At 40.6% G+C, this 18,769-nt stretch overlaps 1 protein-coding gene across 1 annotated transcript in view; it reads left to right on the top strand.

Moving 5' to 3' along the window:
• Positions 1 to 18,169, top strand: part of EFHB (EF-hand domain family member B) — a 58,332-nt gene extending 40,163 nt beyond the window's left edge. The window contains exons 9-13 of the mRNA XM_075586917.1: positions 7,304 to 7,458; positions 11,278 to 11,485; positions 12,030 to 12,260; positions 14,758 to 14,939; positions 16,890 to 18,169. Of these exons, the coding sequence (XP_075443032.1) occupies positions 7,304 to 7,458; positions 11,278 to 11,485; positions 12,030 to 12,260; positions 14,758 to 14,939; positions 16,890 to 17,039 (926 nt within the window). The 3' untranslated portion in view covers positions 17,040 to 18,169. The remainder of the gene's footprint in view (positions 1 to 7,303; positions 7,459 to 11,277; positions 11,486 to 12,029; positions 12,261 to 14,757; positions 14,940 to 16,889) is intronic.
• Positions 18,170 to 18,769: the final 600 nt, after the last annotated feature.

The raw sequence follows: 18,769 nt of genomic DNA, 5'->3' as shown, positions 1-18,769 counted from the left end.
TCTGTTTTTCTACGTTTGAATTCTGCAAAGGCGATTCTACGTTTTTGAGGGGAATTGAATCCCTTAACATTTTGTGATATGAACGTCAGTGCCATGTTTGTATGTATATTGAGTCTTTGTGAGTGTAGTGCGTTCGCCTCCTACCCGTGCCTTGGATTCTCTGTAGGTGACAGTAGTGCTGTTGCTGGTCTCGTGACGCCGTGATACCTCCTTTTGGGAAACCTGAGGGAGGGGAAGGAAAACACATAGGGGAGTGACAGGGAACATAAAGCCTTGTGACATGTACAAGGAAAACCATCTTGGCCCTAAATGACCTATGGTTTACTGCCTGGGAAAACCGCCCATGCTCTGGGTTCTCCCACCCTTCTGTCCAGGTTTGTGGGGTATATTCCAGCCCACGGATTCCCAGGTCTTTGACTGGACTGTGGCTTAAGGCTGCAGCACAGCCCCAGGAGCACATGCCAACAGGTGGGGATGAGGGCAATCACCCGCCCCCCCGCCGGCAGAGCAAACATTTTATTATCATAACTGGTGATGTGAACACTTTTCTATTACTCAACTATGAATTCTATAATCTATACTCTAACTTCATTTGTTACGAACTTCTATTCTCTAAAGTCTATAACTGGCTACCTTAACTCGCTTATCTACATTAGCTAATCCCCTCTCCCCAGCGGGGGAATTCGCGCACCCCCCTGGGGAGCCCCCCCACCACTTGACGGGTCTTCCGATCACTGACTCTGACTCCCAGTTCCAGGAGGGGGAGGGGGGTGGGGGGGGACCCTAGGGGCACTCTTACACAGGGCAGCACTCAGTGAGGGGAACAGTCTCAGTATTTATTGTAACGGGAACAACAATAACAGCTAGTTCTGGTGGAACTAGAAAGCAGGTTATGCGGTCCTCATGCTGGTCTCGAGGGTCCTGGCTTATCTTTGCGTTGTCCGGCCGGTGAGCCCACTTTCTCCCACTCTGTCTGCCGGGGTGGGCGTCCTACAGGGGTTTCCGCTCGTTGTAGTGTATTGGGGATACCCAGCTTTTTTAGGAACTCCGGACCATCTGCCAGATGTTTAAGTACGTGGGACCTGCCATTTTGCACCACAATCAGCGCGAAGGGGAAGGCCCACCTATACCTTATGTCTTTGTCTCGCAATATTCTGGTAACAGGTTGGAGGGCCTGGCGTCGTGTCAGCGTGATCGGGGAAATGTCCTGATATATGGCCATCTCGATTCCCTCATATGTCACTGTTGGGGTGGCCCTGGTGATTTTGCAGATCTCTGCTTTGGTAATGAAGTGGTGCAGGCGCAGAATTGCGTCCCTGGGTGGATTGTTCGGTAGTGGACGGGCCCTCAATGCGCGGTGACACCGGTCCATGACCAGCTCTGCCTCAGTCTTCCCCGGCATTATGGAAGTCATCCATCTATTAAGCATCACTTCGGGGTCTTGAATCTTCTCAGGGATCCCCCTAACCCTGAGATTGTTCCTTCTGTCCCGATTTTCGCTGTCCTCGTGGCGTTCCTCTAGCTCTGCCACCTTCCGCTCGAGGGTGGTAACCCTGGTGTCTGTCTCTTTTTGACATCTAGCAGACTCCTCCATTTTCTCCTCCAGATCATTTGTGCGGGTCCCAATGCTAAGGATGTCTCTCCGCAGGTGTTCTACTTCCCCCCGGAAAAATGTTTTGAGGTCGGAGAGGAGCTTTGCAATCTCCCTCTTCAATGCGCCTGTCGGCTCGTCCATTGCCATCTCCAGCTCCGGTGCGGAGTCTGAATCTGATGCCGCCATGCTGTCCGTCTCCCTGGTCTTTTTTGCCCCCACAAAGTAGGTGCACACGTCCACCTTCTGTTTTTACTTTTTCCAGGTAGCCGCCATTCTTTGTGGTGCTTTATACTTATTTATTGCGGGTGCCGTAATTTGTTAGAGTGTGTGTTGAGTTTTAATATTATTTTTTATTGATTTACTGCCGGCGGGAAGCGGAGCGCTTAGTTCAAGCCGCTATCTCCGATCCCGTCGCGCATGCGCCTCCACAGTCATTAAGGGGTTAACCCTCCCTCACCCACCACTCGGGACGCCTACATACCCTCCCACACTAACCCCCCACCCCGTGAGGCCTAACCACCCTCACCCACTACCCACACACAAGGGAGGCCTACCCACATACCCCCCACCCCCAGTACCCACAATAAAAACAATACAGTGACCCACAATAAGCATCATTATATTTATTAAATACATTACCCACCCCCTGTGCCCCCCAATCGTACGGCAGCCAATCAGAGTAGGGATGGAGTTCCCACGCTCTGATTGGCTCTAGTAACATGTGACAAGCGTTCAATGACGTCACATCCTTTCTCCCCCAAGCCTCTGTCACATGGTATACTAGAGCCAATCAGAGTAGGGATGGAGTTCCCACGCTCTGATTGGCTACCGTACCATGTGAGGCCGGCCATGTTTCTTTTAATGACGTCATCTTAAAGGCAATTGAAGCAAAGCCATTCTGATTGGCTGTGCTTTCATTGCCTTTAAGTGACGTCATCATTTTAATTTTTATCGGCCAAAACACATGGTTTTCACGGCCCAATCAGGGCCGTGGGAACCATATGACGGAAATGTGACGTCATAGGCCTTTAAAAGCCTATGTCGTCTCATTTTGAAGCCAGACGCCGAGGAGGAAGGACCTCCTACAGAAGAAGAAGGACAGGGTGTGGCCGAAGACGGAAAGAAGACCCCGCCCGGAAGAAGATAGAAGAAAGAAGAATACAGATGAAGATGGATTACAAGTAGAAGACCCGTGGATTGATTTGGATTTTTAGTGTAATGTTTATTTTTTTATGGTTTATTATTTTATGGGTTCCTGTGCCTGGTGGATTGGTTCGTGAGTAAGCTGCGCAACGGGAGTTGGTGGGGCCAAGTAATGGTAAGTGAACTAAAGAAATGTATTTTATTTAACTTGTTAATTTTTTTAAAAGCTTTTTTAACATGTGTATTTTTTTTTGTGGTATATCATTTCTTGCAACTATATGTATGTATGTATGTATATATGTCTAGAGATATATACATACAGGGTAAGAAATGATGTTGTTTTAAAAGCTTGATTTGATGTGTTTTAAATTAATTTGTCTATGCTGCTATGCTTTATTGTGTGTTTAAAGTATTTTAAAATTAGATAGATGTAATTGTTGATATTGTATTGTGTGCTTGTGTTCAGGGTTAGCCTTGGTTTTAAAGTTTGTATTCTGGTTGGTACTTATATTTTTTCACATGCTAAATTGTTCTGCTCTAGGCGTGAATTAGTTCATTGTTTCATTGTTCGGGATGGACTGTCAATTGTTTAGGGATGTAAATAATGATTGCTACTTGATTTTTGTTTACTTGATTGGTTAAAATAGTTTACTTGTTTGGAAGTATTTGTATTTTGCTTGCAATGATATTGTTAACATTCATTTGCAGAATGTATATCGTGCATAGATTTTATGCATCATTTATACAATGTAAATGCAATGTATTGATTGGAATGTGAGGTTTTTCATTGGCATTTGATGATTTAGATTGTAAGATCAGTTAGGATTATTAAAGGAAATTCATTGTAATGTAGTGTGTCTGTATGGAGAAGTGTTATTTGTAGTACAGTATGGTTTTGATAACCCTTCTACATTTATTTGTATATTGGTTCATCATGTGTGTATATATATATATATATATATATATATATCTCTGTGTGTGTATATATATATATATATATATATATATATATATATATATATATATCTGTGTGTATATATATATATATATATATATATATATATATATATATATATATCTGTGTGTGTGTATATATAGATAGATATATATATAGATATATATCTATATATATATATATATATATATATATATATATATATATATATATATATATATATACAGTATATACTGTATATATAGTTGCATGATGAAGCCACTGTACAAATTCATGGGTGAAGGGTGGGTATTGGGCCAGTGTGGCTTAACCCCTTAATTACCTTTGCGGTTATTATCTGATAAGGTGTTTAAGGGGTTAATTGATATCTGAATGTACTTGCAATGTATTGGCTTTGTATGTGCAATGTATTTTGTGGGCAAGACAAGGATGTCGCTGGCGACGGAGACTTCTTATTGATGAGGTCAGTAGTACTTTATTTATTTGAACATGCTAGTTAATGTTTTTAATAATGGGCAATTAATCTATTATCCATATCTGGATAATAGTTATTTTGCACATTATTGTACTGTAGGTGTTGGGGGGGGGGTGTATGTATTGAATGTATAGGCCAGGTTTTTTTTTTTTACATTCAGGGTTTGTTCCGTGGTTCTGCGTGGGACCTCTGGAGACCACCTGTGGGTCTCCTCGGGTATCTCACGGGTATCAGGCTGGTGGTTCCACAGGTGACACATGCGGGGATGAAGCGGTGGCCTCACATCTGTGGGGGCACCGAGGACCCGTAGTCTGCGGGGATGAAGTGGTGGCCTCACATCTGTGGGGGCACCGCCGACCCATAGGTGCGGGGATGATGATGTGTGGTCCCACTTCTGTGGGGGCACCGCGGACCCGCAGTGAGCACTCGTGAGTTCCCCAGACTCCCGTGGGAACCACCCGAGGCCCCGCAGACACCTGTGGGTCTGACCCGGGGCACCCAGACATCCGCGGGCCTACCGTGGGGACAAAATTGTGGCCCATGGTGACCCAAGGAGACCACCTGGGGGCCATGGCGCTGGCGGGACCCACCAGCAGGCCTCCAGAACCTGTTTGAAAAGGGCTGCTGGTACCCTGTAGGTCTGTCAGGTGCCCCGCCAGCCCACCGGGGACTCGCGTGGGGCTGCGTTATGAACCCTGTTTGTAAAAGGATAAATCTTGTATTTATGGGGGGGCACAGGGGGTGGGTAATGTATTTAATAAATATAATGATGCTTATTATGGGTCACTTTATTGTTTTTATTGTGGGTACTGGGGGTGGGGGGGGTATGTGGGTAGGCCTCCCTTGTGTGTGGGTAGTGGGTGAGGGTGGTTAGGCCTCATGGGGTGGGGGATTAGTGTGGGAGGGTATGCAGGCGTCCCGAGTGGTGTGTGAGGGTGGGTTAACCCCTTAATGACTGTAGCGGTTAATAACCGCTATGGTGATTGAGGGGTTAGGGGACATTACTTTGGATGTTTTAATTTTTGTCTCTGTTTTGCAGCAGCGGAGGGGCCATGGGCAGGTGTGTAGTGGGTGTGGGTGGTTAGGCCTCACGGTGTGGGCCATTGGCAGTGAGGCACTGCATTATATTTACACGGGATCCCCCTCCCCCTCCCCACATTTACATACACTGCACTCACAGAAACACAGGCCAGGGAGATTAAACAGACACATTAGGGGGAGGGGGCTTTACACAGATTACAGTCACGGCAGGAACTTTAACAGACACAGTAGGGGGAGGGGGTCTTAAACTTTCCTGCCTTGACTGTAATCTGTGTAACAGACACATTAGGGGGAGGGGGCCTTACATAGATTACAGTCCAGGCAGGGACGTTTAACAGACACATTAAAAATATGTATTTAATGTATTTATTGTTGTTTATGTATTTTAAATACACAGGGGGTGTACTGTACTGTATGTTGTTTATTGCAATGTTTATTGGGGGCAAATGTCCCCAATAAACATGCTATTCTGCCTTAACCCTTCATTGCCTTAGTGGCTATCAGCTATGGTAATGAAGCAGCATTTCTGTATTTTAATAATATTGTGCAGGAGCAAGCAGGGGGTCCCTTGAGCTTTGATTTCTGGCTCAGGGAACCCCCTGCTCACTGTACAATATTATTAAAAATACATTAATGCTGCTTCGTTACCATAGCACATAGCCGCAAAGGTAAGGAACGATTCTTTATTGATGTGTGTGTTTATTTATACTGTAGATGTGCAGAGGGTCTCCGGAGCTGAACCGCTGTGGTTTTAGGTCCGACGACCCCCTGCTCCCCGAGATACAGGCCCCTTTAGGGGGTGCCGGTATCCCTCTGCTTGGTTTACATGCTGCGGTCACGTGATTGGGACCTTTAAATGCAGAGGGATACCGGCACCTCATAAAGGGGCCTGTATCTCGGGAAGCAGGGGGTCCCCCGACCTGAAACCAATGTGGTTCAGCTCCGGAGACCCCCTGCACATCTACACTATGAATAAAAATGTATTTTAAATAATTTTTAATGTGCCGATGTTTGCGCAGAAAGAGCAGCGGATCTCTCTCTGCTGCAAACACATCTCGCCCCCGCCGGCCTATAGTATCATTGATGTGCATATACAGTACTGTATGTGTACAGTACTGTATGTTAGGGGTTATAGGGGATGGCTTCAAAGACAACAGCTTGCAAACGCCTCCATGAGTTTTTACACGGCATTGCAGTATTGCAGACAGCGGGATTAAAATGCTTAAATCACGAAAACGACACAAAACCGCACATCATCGGGATATTCTGAAATTCGCGGAGCTAGCCGAGTTAGAATAAAGTTGGTCGCCACTGTACTGTGCACCAAAACCCCCATCTGTACTTTTTCACACCCAACTTCAATCAAGCCCTTTGAAGCCCAGATATTTCTGAAAAGATACCACGCATCCTAATGTATTTTCCTAACTGCAGCTCATTAACCCCTTAAGCCCCAGTGTGTGTGGTGCAGACACTGGCCCAGAAACAATACATTTTTACAGGGGAATAACCAGTTAGACGGCTGAAAAATGGAGCCTGAAAAGGCGGGAAAAGGGAACAAAGGGCTATAATCACTAAATAACATTAACCCCTTCCCTCCCGCATCAACCCTAGTGTATGTGTGCGTGCCAACAACAGGATAACACAATACAGTTACACAGGGGAATAAGCATTTGGATATTGAAGCGAGGTAAAAACACATTACTGGACCTCAGTCCAGTTAACGCCTTGCTTCCCTGATGAGAGTAGAGGGTGGCCAAATGGGGTTGTAACCCCTTTAATCCCCGGCCAAATCCTCCCCATCGTCACAGTAAGCCCTTTGGGGCTGGAACTCATTGTGCATGCAAAATTCTATGTAGAGCGCTGCATGAACCGTCAGTGGTAGATCTGGCAATTTTTTGTGTGCATAAATGACAAACAAAGTGCAGAGCAACGGTTTGGAGGAAACACCACATTTCCAAATCTTTAACATATTTGGTGTGCCTCATAACATTTCCATCACATACCTTATTTTAACACAAAGTGAAATGATTAATGATTAATTACACATACTGTACATTGAAAAAATAGAAAATAATCTGTTTAACTTTTGTTTCAGGAGTTGGAGATGTTCTTCACCATACAGCTCCGAAGAATTTTCTGCATGGCAAGGACAGGCATAGAGCAGTCCTGGCTGCTGTTCAGCAACACTTGAAGAAAGCAAACTATTATCATTTTGGGTCATTACTGGAAGCATTTAGACATTATGACAAGGTTAGTGCACGACTATAATGTTAATATAATACCATTTCATGTATTTGAAACATTAAAGGTGTACTGTAAATAAATATTATATTTGACCATTTTTATAATTACTCATACAATGGAGTCATATACCAAATTAAATACTCCTAATAATAAATATTACTATCATATGCTCTAGTTCAGTAATAATCCTTGAAGAGTAGAGCATTAATGGCTAATAATGTCCTGGTTGGAGGAGTTAACCCAGCCAGGGTAATGTATACTTTAAACTTTGTTACAAGTCACTACTCTAAGGTAATGTACAGTATTAGATACTGTAGCAGTGAAATAGACCTGTAATAAGTTTTCAAAGTGTACATAAATACACACGTTATACATTGCTACTTAAAGAGTTGGGGTGCTTGGACAAAGCAGAAATCCTCCCCAAGAATCTCCCCTTTTTTTACAATATGAAAACTGGGGGTCTTCCAGAGCTTAACCTCGCTATTCATAGCTCTGCTGACCCCCAGGCTTGTGAGATACTTACTGGTGAAGTTACCAACATTACTTCCTGCTTTTCAAAGGAGAAGTTGTTAAATGGCTGTCCAATGGGAAGCTGCAACCAATGATGTTGCAGCTTCCTATATAAAAGCAAAGAAAAAAAGGGGGAGCACAGGTTTGAGAGGTGATAGGAAAATATGTATTCAATGTGAATAAATCAAATGTTCCTGAATTGATAGGAGCAGGGGTGGTGGTGTGTAAAATATTATAAACACTTACACGGTCTTGTGTAAATGCTGTCACTTAAGGGTCTTTTTCCTCTCCTCCTTCTTCCTTCTTTTTTCTTCTTCTTTCTATAGTGGTTCTTCTGCTTTCGTCCGAATAGACGTCTCTTCGGTCTCTCAACGAGGTTCAATTATGGTGTCACCCTCGGAGCAAGAAATAGACAAAGATTGAGGGACAGATATTGGTAAAATATAACAAACCCTATTCAGATGGTGGTAAACAATAAATGCAGAAAATACGGCAAAACACTCACACGGGCAAGTGTGAGTGCAATCCTGGAGGGGGTATCTTTATCCTCCTCACATGTTAGAGTTCATATATAGAGCTCTAATCCTCCAGATAATAAACCATTAATGGGGGAAAGGGATATAGCAAAGTTAAAACAAAGATACTCACACGGCCACGTGTGAGCTCACACGGCCACGTGTGAGCTCACACTGTCGTTTGGTATCTTTAAGACTCCTTCTTTAAAGTCCAACACTGCTGCCAAGTGGAAATGTTCTGTGTGCTAAGATAGCAAAAAATGACTATAAAAATGCCGTGTACCAACTTAAACTTTAATGAAAAATAAAACATACAAAACACAGTCTAAAAAGCACTCAGTCTAACACGACATACGTGCCAAGAAGTAAAAGAAAAGGCCAGTCCTAAGAGAACTTTCGCAGGTAGTCAGGCTCTCAGCTAGCTTTGCCCGCGTCCAGGCGTTGTGCTGTGTTCCTGCTTCCTGCTCCCGACGGTGGCCGCAAACGTCCAAAAAGCTTTAGGGTCTTGAGCTACGCGTTTCGGCCTCGTTTGGGCTTCCTCAGGCTCCGTAGGTAGGTTTGATTAGGGCTCCTAACCATATATAGCCTCACAATGTCCAATCCTATCTTCTTCCTAAAGCAACCTCCCCCCTCTCTTAATATCCGTGCCAATAAAATCAATAAAAAGAGTTCAAATGGCAGAACACGGTCGCTACCATTGCACATACACTGGTGCTCTTAGAAGCCTGATAATATGCCTGTAATTCATTATACAAGTGATACAAATCGGTTAAATAGCGCATTTGATGCAATCTAATAATGCACAGTGTTGGTTCATTTTACAAAACTTATGAAACCTGAAATAAAATTCAGTAATTAATTTTGTTTGTTGGTTTTTGTTTTTCCTCATAAAAAATAGTGATACAGTTTGTACACTTATAAATCTGTGATTCGTCTTAGTGTAAATGCCCATTTTAAATTTAAAAGGGTCATAATGGTTATTACTTTGAAGGATTTAAAAGAGCACGTGTAATCAATGCTTGTGAATATGATGCAAATAATTTAAAACTGATAACGTAATACAAATACTTAAAAAAAAAAAATCTAAAATCCTATATAATAAAGTACATAATTTCCGTATGCGTAGCTCAAAGTACATTAATTGGTAATGATTAATGTTATTTTCTAAGGCAAATTTAAGTCTAGAGATCCCTGAAATTATCCATAAGATCTACTCATAACAGTTTTAATTTTAACAATTTTAACAAATTCCTTAAATGTGTGAAATCTTAAAAAGTCTATTAAACACGGTATACAGTCAAACATAATGTCCAACCCCTAATAAAAACTCCTTGAAAGTAGTGTCGTGTATAAACATACGCAAGGCCCCAAGAAAGTAGTTAAGTGGTCGATTTTGTCTGAAATAGATCATAAAACATTGTCAGTATACATGATCTACATATCTAAAAAATATTTAATCATAAAATGTTAAAAGACTAAATTGAGCAAAAATAAGCAACTCATATAATGTCTGGCAATTTATTTAAACAACGGTATGTCATGAAGGCCGTACAATGAATGTACACCATAATTCGTATAGAGGCGGGACATACTGGAAACTAGATGAAAGCTCCAAGATCTATATCAATGTTTAGACCCCTGGGGGTCAGAGTCTTCAATCTATAAATCCAGTATGTCTCCAGTTGGAGAAGGAGGAGAGGAAAAAGACCCTTACGTGACAGCATTTACACAAGACCGTGTAAGTGTTTATAATATTTTATACACCACCACCCCTGCTCCTATCAATTCAGGAACATTTGATTTATTCACATTGAATACATATTTTCCTATCATCTCTCAAACCTGTGCTCCCCCTTTTTTTCTTTGCTTTTCTGTACCAATAAGGATCCTACGGGGGGTTTTGAGTCATAGGAAGAGACTTTCAAAGCAGATGTGAACCTTATATACTACATAAGGTCGTTACGTTCTTGAAATTATTTTATTATCTATTTATTTACCATACTTTGTCTAGAGGGAGTGGGTACTTTTTCTCTGTTATAGTCCCTTGCAGCTTCCTATATGCCTGAGATTTCGGGGAGGCATTTTGTTTCCCATAGAGGCAGATTTAAACCTGTTAACTGCACTGGCAGGGCCGGCTGGGAATATTTTGGGGCATGGTGGGCATGGTGCAGGGAACTGGTGAGGGCCTCCTACCTTCTCCTTTGCGATGTCTTCTTGCAGGGTCCCTCATCATGGCGCCACAATGTCAAATGTTGTCGTGTTGCCATAACAACAGGTGATCACGTGACATCGTGGCGTCATGCAGCATCACATTGTCATGGGAAAGCGGTGCCACCGGGCATCCCGTTGTTATAACAATGTGATGCCCCATTATCATGGCAACGCAATACCCTTTGACATCGTGGCGCCATGATGTGGGACCCTGCAGGAAAAAGTCACGAAGGAGAAGGTAAGAGAGTTACAGAGGCCACACACTCTCCCCCGACAATCAGTTTAATTGTTGTGGGGAAGAGCGCGGGTCCTCTGTAACCGTGGGGCTCGGTGCAGTGGCACCGCCATCACACCGGCCCTGTTCACTGGTAAGTATGTTGGCAACCAGGGGGGTCCTTGGAGCTTATTATATCATGGTTCAGCACCAGAGGGCTCCCCGGTTCCCATATTTGCATAAAATAAGGGGTGGTAAACAAAAGAAAAAAAGAGTAAGGGGACTGCAGCTTCAGGCAGAAATTAATTTATATCATATTAGTTTCAGCTCTCCACATGTTCTGTACGTTTTAATTGCATGTGTTGTGTTTTCTAGAACGGTGATGGAAAAATAGATAAAGAAGAATTGAAAAAGACCTGTGTCCAGTTTGGCCTGGATCTGGAAAGTGACCTTTTGGATGCTTTACTTGAATACTGTGATGTTGATGAAGATGGTTTGATTAACTTCATAGAGTTTGCAAACTTTCTGAACTGGAAAGATAAAATGACAATTGGAAAGTTGGAAGAAAAAATACTTACACAAGGTAGAAGATTCTGTCAATGGGTATAATGATGATCATAATATTTTGTCTTCATACTTTGTATGAAGCTGTTTACCTAATAATTTACATTTTAATTAACTGTTAAGTAGGTCAAATGTTCCATTACGATGTATTGGCTCAGCAGGCTAAACATTTTACTGTAAGATATGACATTTGTGTTCTACCTAACTGCTTAGGGTAACTTTGTCACCTTTGCAGTATATTTCTTTAATCCTGGTAACCTGTTTTGGGAACTGTTCCTAGTACCAGTATTGTTCTAATTGTCTCGTTCCTGAAGTCGTTTATAAAAATATCAAATACTGTATACTAGTACTTAGTACAGTATTTCAAAAATGCTAAATACTTATTTTTTTTTTTTTTTAAACAAGGGAACAAAAACTAATGAAGATAAACTATTTGTAATTTTGTCTTAAATTTAAAGGTGTGGTAATTTGATAACTAAGCCTGCACAGTGCTAAACCCCACTAGTTTGCACTTTCATTAATGTTTTTTCTAGTGAGTTAGATAGTCTTTGCATATTCTACAGGGAAGAAAAATGTGGATGAGACTCAGGATTCATCCTTGAAAGAAAAAGTAGTACAAACTTTTGGACCCCTAGAAGGGCTGCTGAAACCTGAAGATCTTACATTGAAAGAAGAAGAAGGGGGGTGTGAAAAAACACCAATAACTCTCTCAAAATCAGTAAATCAAGTATTGGACATGTATCGTACATCTTCATCTCAGGTCAATGCAGTTGTGGGAGGTCCAAGTTCTGCGTGTAAGTACATTATGTTGACATTCTAAGCATTCAAGAGATAATATCAATGGATAAGATATATTTTTTAAAGAATAACTTCCAGTAGGGTTCTGCAACACATTTATTTATAAACCATTGCACAAACTTCGTTAAGAGAACTATTATGTGGATGAATTGCCTATGGTGATTAAATAATTTTTACCATTAGTGTCTGGTTAATGTTATGGCCAGAAAATTGTACACATTAAAATTGTATAATGTCTCTGAGGAAGCTTAGTTTTGAAATGTTCTGATTCACAAGGCAAATCAGATATAGCAAGGAAAACATCAGTTTGGTCCCCTAGGGGATTTTCTAGGGAGCCACAATTAGGAAGATATCAGAACAAAAACATTTTTTAAAGCGTTGAGGTCTTTTATTAGAAAATATTATATACAGTATCACTTCCAGGTTTAACTCGCCAAGACAGACTTTCATTAGTATTAGTATATTTGCTTCTCAAGTGGTTATATACATGCTTACATAGGAAATAGAACAGACTGAAAAATATACATTTCAGGATGAGCCAGTTTGCTCTACAAAGAGCAAGAATTTTCTTTTACTCTAATTTGCTTCACCAGCAAATGTAGGGAGCTTGCTATTTATGTTACATCTGGCACTGATCTCTTGAGAAAACTGGATAATGCCAACTCTGACTTGGCGGATTTAAGCGATGCAAATTGAACGGAAAACTGCACAATTTACAGACACAAACTTTGATAAAATAGGGAAAAAGTCTGCGCTACTAATTGTAGATACAAAATATTACAAGTAGAAAAATAATAAAACCTTCAACCATGTGATAATATAAATAAAGCACAAGTGAGTGATTAATGAAGTAACAAATATTAAATAGTCTTATTGTGAAATAACAATTCAGTACAAAGTGATCAAAAATAAGGGAAAAAATGTCATAATACACAAATAAGTGTGTCTGCTGCTGTGTAACTTCAGATGGCTCGACATCCAATGAAACTAATTTAAAAAAAGAACAAACAGCGCACAACTCGTGCTGTAGTATACTCAAATTATATTGATAAAGGGTGAAGGTAGTAAATATTGCACGTACAGTACATCAACGCTCATATAAACAGGCACTACATAAATTATGGCACATGTTCCCAACTGCATGCAGCATATAGCAAAGCCCCTCTTCCGCTGGACATCCAAATCTGGCTCTAGTCAGTCACCAATGTAATCCGACGGAGGTAGGTATTGTACCGACAGCCTCAAGATGTTTTGTACAGCTGGATCCTGGTGGTAGAAAATAGCAGTGGATGAAAGAGCAGCTACCGCACGGCTCCTGCCCGTGTACTGGAAGCAAGGTCCGGCTAGGTTCTCATGTGGTCGCCCAAATAGACTTCACTAGACCCACATCATAAAAAAGTGACAATCATTGTATAAACCGGGCCAAAGACTGCTGACAGGGATAAATATTTGCTCAAATAAAGTCCATATAAGTCAGTGTGCCACTAACACATCATACGCGTTTTGTTTTGGGTCTATACTTCATCCCTGATGAATAAAATCCAATACGAAACACCCAATTGTAATACAGTGTCAAGCAACTCATCTAACCACTCCCCAATTCATTCACTGACCCAGGTGGAGTAAAGTTGACTCAAATCACCTTGACATTGACGCAAATTGATGTCAATTTAATATCAAATATCCCCTTGGTGACCATTGACATGTCTTCCTTTATTTAATACATTTCTTCCCATGATTAGGTTTACTGTTAAAATGAATGACAATACTTTAGACATAATTCATACCTACCTGATTTTTAGTAGTAGTTGCAGGTGTTGGCATCATAAATAGTTATGGCCCAGATTCGCAAAGCTGCCTTACTTTAAGTGAACGGCTTGTTAAGTGCCAACACGTATCTTCAAAGCTCACTAATGTAGTGTTAAGTGCTGTTTTCAGCCATAAGAAGCCCTTGCGTTACTATAACTGGCATTAGTGCAAATGATATATAAAAAAAAGGTGTTCTCTCTAACAATGCCTGTACACATAACTCCGTTATAGTTAACACAGGGATTTAACAATATGCTACTTGGGTCATACCTAATGGTAGCGTTGGCTCCTTCCAGACCCTGAAATATATGAGAGAGAGGCCTATTTTATGAGTCCCAAGTGCCCAAAAAGGAGCACACTGGAGATACCTGGGGGATATGCAAAGTATATTTTAATTACTCCTATTAGCATATCTCCCAGGTGTTTCAGGTGTGCTCCTTTTTGAGAACAGGTGTTTTTTCAAGGGGAGTTTGAGCGGATATATTTAGCCCTTGGATATGTCTCTGTCAATAGAGCGACCAAGCGCGTGTACTGGATTTTGAATGTGGTTCTTCCTCTTCAAAAACTATCTCCCTTTTGGGAGACAGAAGTTATTCAATAAAGTCACCATTTTAATTAAACAAAAGAAAATGTACATAAATAAGAAATGTCATTGACACCTTTACTGTTATTTTTGTTGCTCAGATTATAGAACATTTGGGATACCTACAATTCGCACTGACATCGCCCCACCACGCATTCGCAGAATCAGTGATAGGAACAATTATGGAGATGAGGCTAATGCATTTGGGTTGCTATGTCCATCAATCTTCACCCAGAACAGTGTCTATGACAGAGATGTTTTAAAGTCACGTCCAAAGGAAGAGGTAAAGTATTGCCTAAAGACCCTGGAATTTATTGAGTCCATGTCTATGATAAAATTAAAAATAATAAAAGTCACATTGAAAGAAACAAGAGAAAAACTCTAGTCTACATAAATAAATATTTTGATGAAAAATGACCACAGCCGAGACCTCTTAAAAATGCATTAGTAGTATTAATATAGTATCAATCCATACTCTTCCCTGCTTTTAAATAGTATTTGTAATAATTTTTGTTCAGCACCAATTTAAAAATATTTGCAGTACGGTTGGACTTAAACAATAAAGTTAGGAAGTTTGGCAGTTGCATCTTTCAGTTCAAGCTTCATTCTGACTGTCACAGTAGGCATAAGTAAGCAAAGAAAGGTTGGCTGACTAGTGAGTACATGAAAGGAAGTCAAAAATGTATGGTCATCCCTGTCCTGCCGTGTCTTTGGCACACACACAGACACACACCTTGGGTATGTTTCCGTACAAAGGTTCAGCTGTTACAGGTTTGCTAAGCAACAACCTTAATGCGTCCTCGAGAGGAACTGGAAGGGGGGGAGACAGAGAGACTGCAAGGAGGAGAGAGGAGACAGATAAGATGAGGAGGGAGTGTAATGTGCACAGAGAGGAACAGACATAATAAGGCAGGGAATGCATAGAGAGGGGAGGAGAGTTCAAAGAGGAGCAGGGCATGGTTAAGGAGATAGGTGGCGAGGGGAGGAGAGACAGCAAGGAGGGAAGGAGAAACAGACAGCAAGGGGGAGGACACAGATGGAGGACGAGGAGGGAATGGAGAGAAGTGTGCACATGGGGCAGGAGGGTGCAAAGAGAGAGGAGGAGAGACAGCAAGGTGAGTAGGAGGAGGAAACCGAGAGACAGCAAGGAAAGGAGGGAGTGTAGTGTGCATATAGAGGAGCACATACTGCAAGGCAGGGAGTGCAAAGAGGAGCAGGGCATGATGGAGGAGAGCGTAAGGTGGCAAAGCGGGGACAAGAGACAGCAAGGCATTATTGGGAGGGGTGAAAACAGAGAGTAATGTTTCAATAATAACCTTGAAGATCTGTTAGATCGGCGTATGTTATGCCGGGTACAGCTAGTTGTTGAAGAAATCCAATGCGTTGGAGCCTTAATTGTTTATCGCATGTTCCGTATGTGATTTTACTCACTTATTGGCCCACCAAAATCCATTTAATCAAAGATTTTAGAACTGTAACCAGAAATATGATTTTTTGTCAGTTCCTATGTTTTAGTTGGTGTGTATAGTTCTGTATTGTCTACTTTTTGTTTTTGTGGGGAACAGGTACAATTAGCATTATGTAAAAGGTAAGTTCTACATACCTGCTAAATGCAGAGTAGCTAAATTCTATATTTCTCCATCCTAATTTCTTATTAGCTGTTATGGTTAATAGCTCATTCTATATTCAGTGATTAAGGCCCCTGCTGTTTTTATTAAGAATGATACTCCATAGGTCACCTTTCGTGCTTGGAGGTACCTCACTGCCCATTCAAGTGAACGGGCCATAAAGGAAGATATCTACTAAGCAGTGTTAATCTATAAGACCTTTTATAGCCCAGTCACTATAATCGGTCTTATCTGGATATATTTACTAAGCCTTGCTGTCTTACTGAATAGCATTGCTTTGAAAATATGTCCCTAAACTTCCAATCAGCTCCCTTTAACATATAAAAACAGAGCAGCGTCTGCATTTTCACATGTGTTCCTTTGACCCAGTTAATTGTCTTCCAGGGCAACATTTGCAAAATGTAGATAATTTTCAGCATAAGCTGTAATAAAACTATATGGCACAAACACTTATTTAACATTAGTTATATATTATATAATATGAATAATATAATTATGAATTTAATATAGTTTTTTTTTTACGGTTCATGTATCCATATTCAAATGTCTTAGAAAGTTAATTGATCCTACTCATCAGTAATTGTACCATTTCTCTGCTTTTGTAGATTGCACAGGTACTCCGCAATAGCGGTGTCAATATTTCAGATCAAAACTTTGAAGAACTGTGGAAACTGGCTGCAAAGAGACATCCAAAAGGAGAAGTCTCTTTTGAGACAATGAGAGGTGTACTAGATGAGATGGAAGCATATCGATAACTATATTTGAAGTCTTAACTTCAGCATAACTTATGATAGTTGTTACTTTTAAATTGAAAATAAACTGGAAACATTTTGTCATTTATTACATAGCTGTGAATGTCGTTTCTCAGACTTCTAGAAGTCCTAATTTGTACATTCATTGAATTAGTTTATGTTGAAGTATATATTCTTTAATCAGTTGCCTTATATGTGCATTGTAATTATATTCAGAATATCATATTATAATTACTTCTAAATTGTACTATATGCAGAGATGTCAATGGCAGAAATTGGTATTTTGGTACATTTTAATGGAAAATTACTGTTTTTTTTAATATGTTAGACTTCATCGAAGTCTACGAGATCTCTTAATATCAGTGAGAGTTGACATGTCTGTATATGTTGAATTTGTTGTTGATGGTTCACTGTCTCCAACTGCAATGTGTGTTTTTTTTTTTTACATTTTATTCATTTTGACAAACTACGAACAAGTGTACCAACTCAAAATATAAGGGAATATTCTTACATACTTTCTCAATATAATGAATATATATATTTTGTATTCATGTACAGTAAGGTTTAACCTTTCAAAAATAATTTATAACATTTATAATAAATTGCTGTTTTATAAAACATTGTATGGGGAAGCTAGTGAAATCTCTCTCAAATGCTGTAGGGTTAATTTTGACTGAGAGTACAGATCCACGGGCTGGCTCTGCTTTCCTCGGACTAAAAGTGATAAAATAGAGACACCGGCAAGCCAAAATCACCTGCCCAGTATTATTTAATATATAGGCAGACTGATTCATACTATGGTTAAATGTATTATCTGTATATTAATGCAGGTTGTGAGTATAAAACACACATGGAGTTCCCAGCACTCTAAGTACTGTATGAAAACATGTCAAAACAAAGTACAGTAATGACTTAAGCAGAAAAAATATATTTACTGACTAGAAGGTTACTATACAGCACGGCTAGGGCAAAAAAAAAAAAAAAACACATAACGGACATAAAAAAATACAACGTACATAAGTAAATAACAATAAAAATGATACATAGCAGTGGTCGACAACTCGCCTAAAAATCTACTCGCCACCTAGCCCCGCCCTGCTTTAAAAAATAAAATTAATTCCTAGTATGAACAACATTCGTTTTGACATAAGTTTATTTATTGTATTACATGATACGTGTGTGTGTGTGTGTGTGTTATATTAAGACCAACCTCACACTGATGATACCATCAAGGTTGAAACATGTCTGTGAGTGGGTTTAATGGCTTTGCATCTGATCCCAGCCTCTGTCTAAAAGTTGTGTTTAAAACAGCATGCATTGGCTTGAGGATTTGCTTGTGTAATACGAGCTTGAGACAAAAGGTGGCACTGAGTGCTCATTTGCATGTCATTTCCCAGAATCCCTTGCTGCAGTGGAAGCGCTGTATGCTGGGCGATAATGGGGAAAGACAGGGTTGCAGACCTGTCTAAGATATGCAAATGAGCATACAGTAATATTTACAGTTGCTTTATATCTATATATATATATATATATATATATGCAAATATAATTGTATGCTCATCTGCATGTCTTAGGCAGGTCTGCAACCCCGCCTTTCCCCATTATCATCCAGCATACAGCACTTCCACTGCAGCAAGGGATTCTGGGAAATGACATGCAAATGAGCACACAGTGTCACTTTTTGCCTCAATAACCATTTTTAACATGGTTCCCTATAGGCTTAAGCTTGCTGC

The sequence above is a fragment of the Ascaphus truei genome, chromosome 2 (assembly GCF_040206685.1).
Source record: "Ascaphus truei isolate aAscTru1 chromosome 2, aAscTru1.hap1, whole genome shotgun sequence".
NCBI lineage: Eukaryota > Metazoa > Chordata > Amphibia > Anura > Ascaphidae > Ascaphus > Ascaphus truei.
The sequence above is the reverse complement of the archived record's forward strand: the minus strand, read 5'-3'. Positions and strand labels throughout refer to the sequence as shown.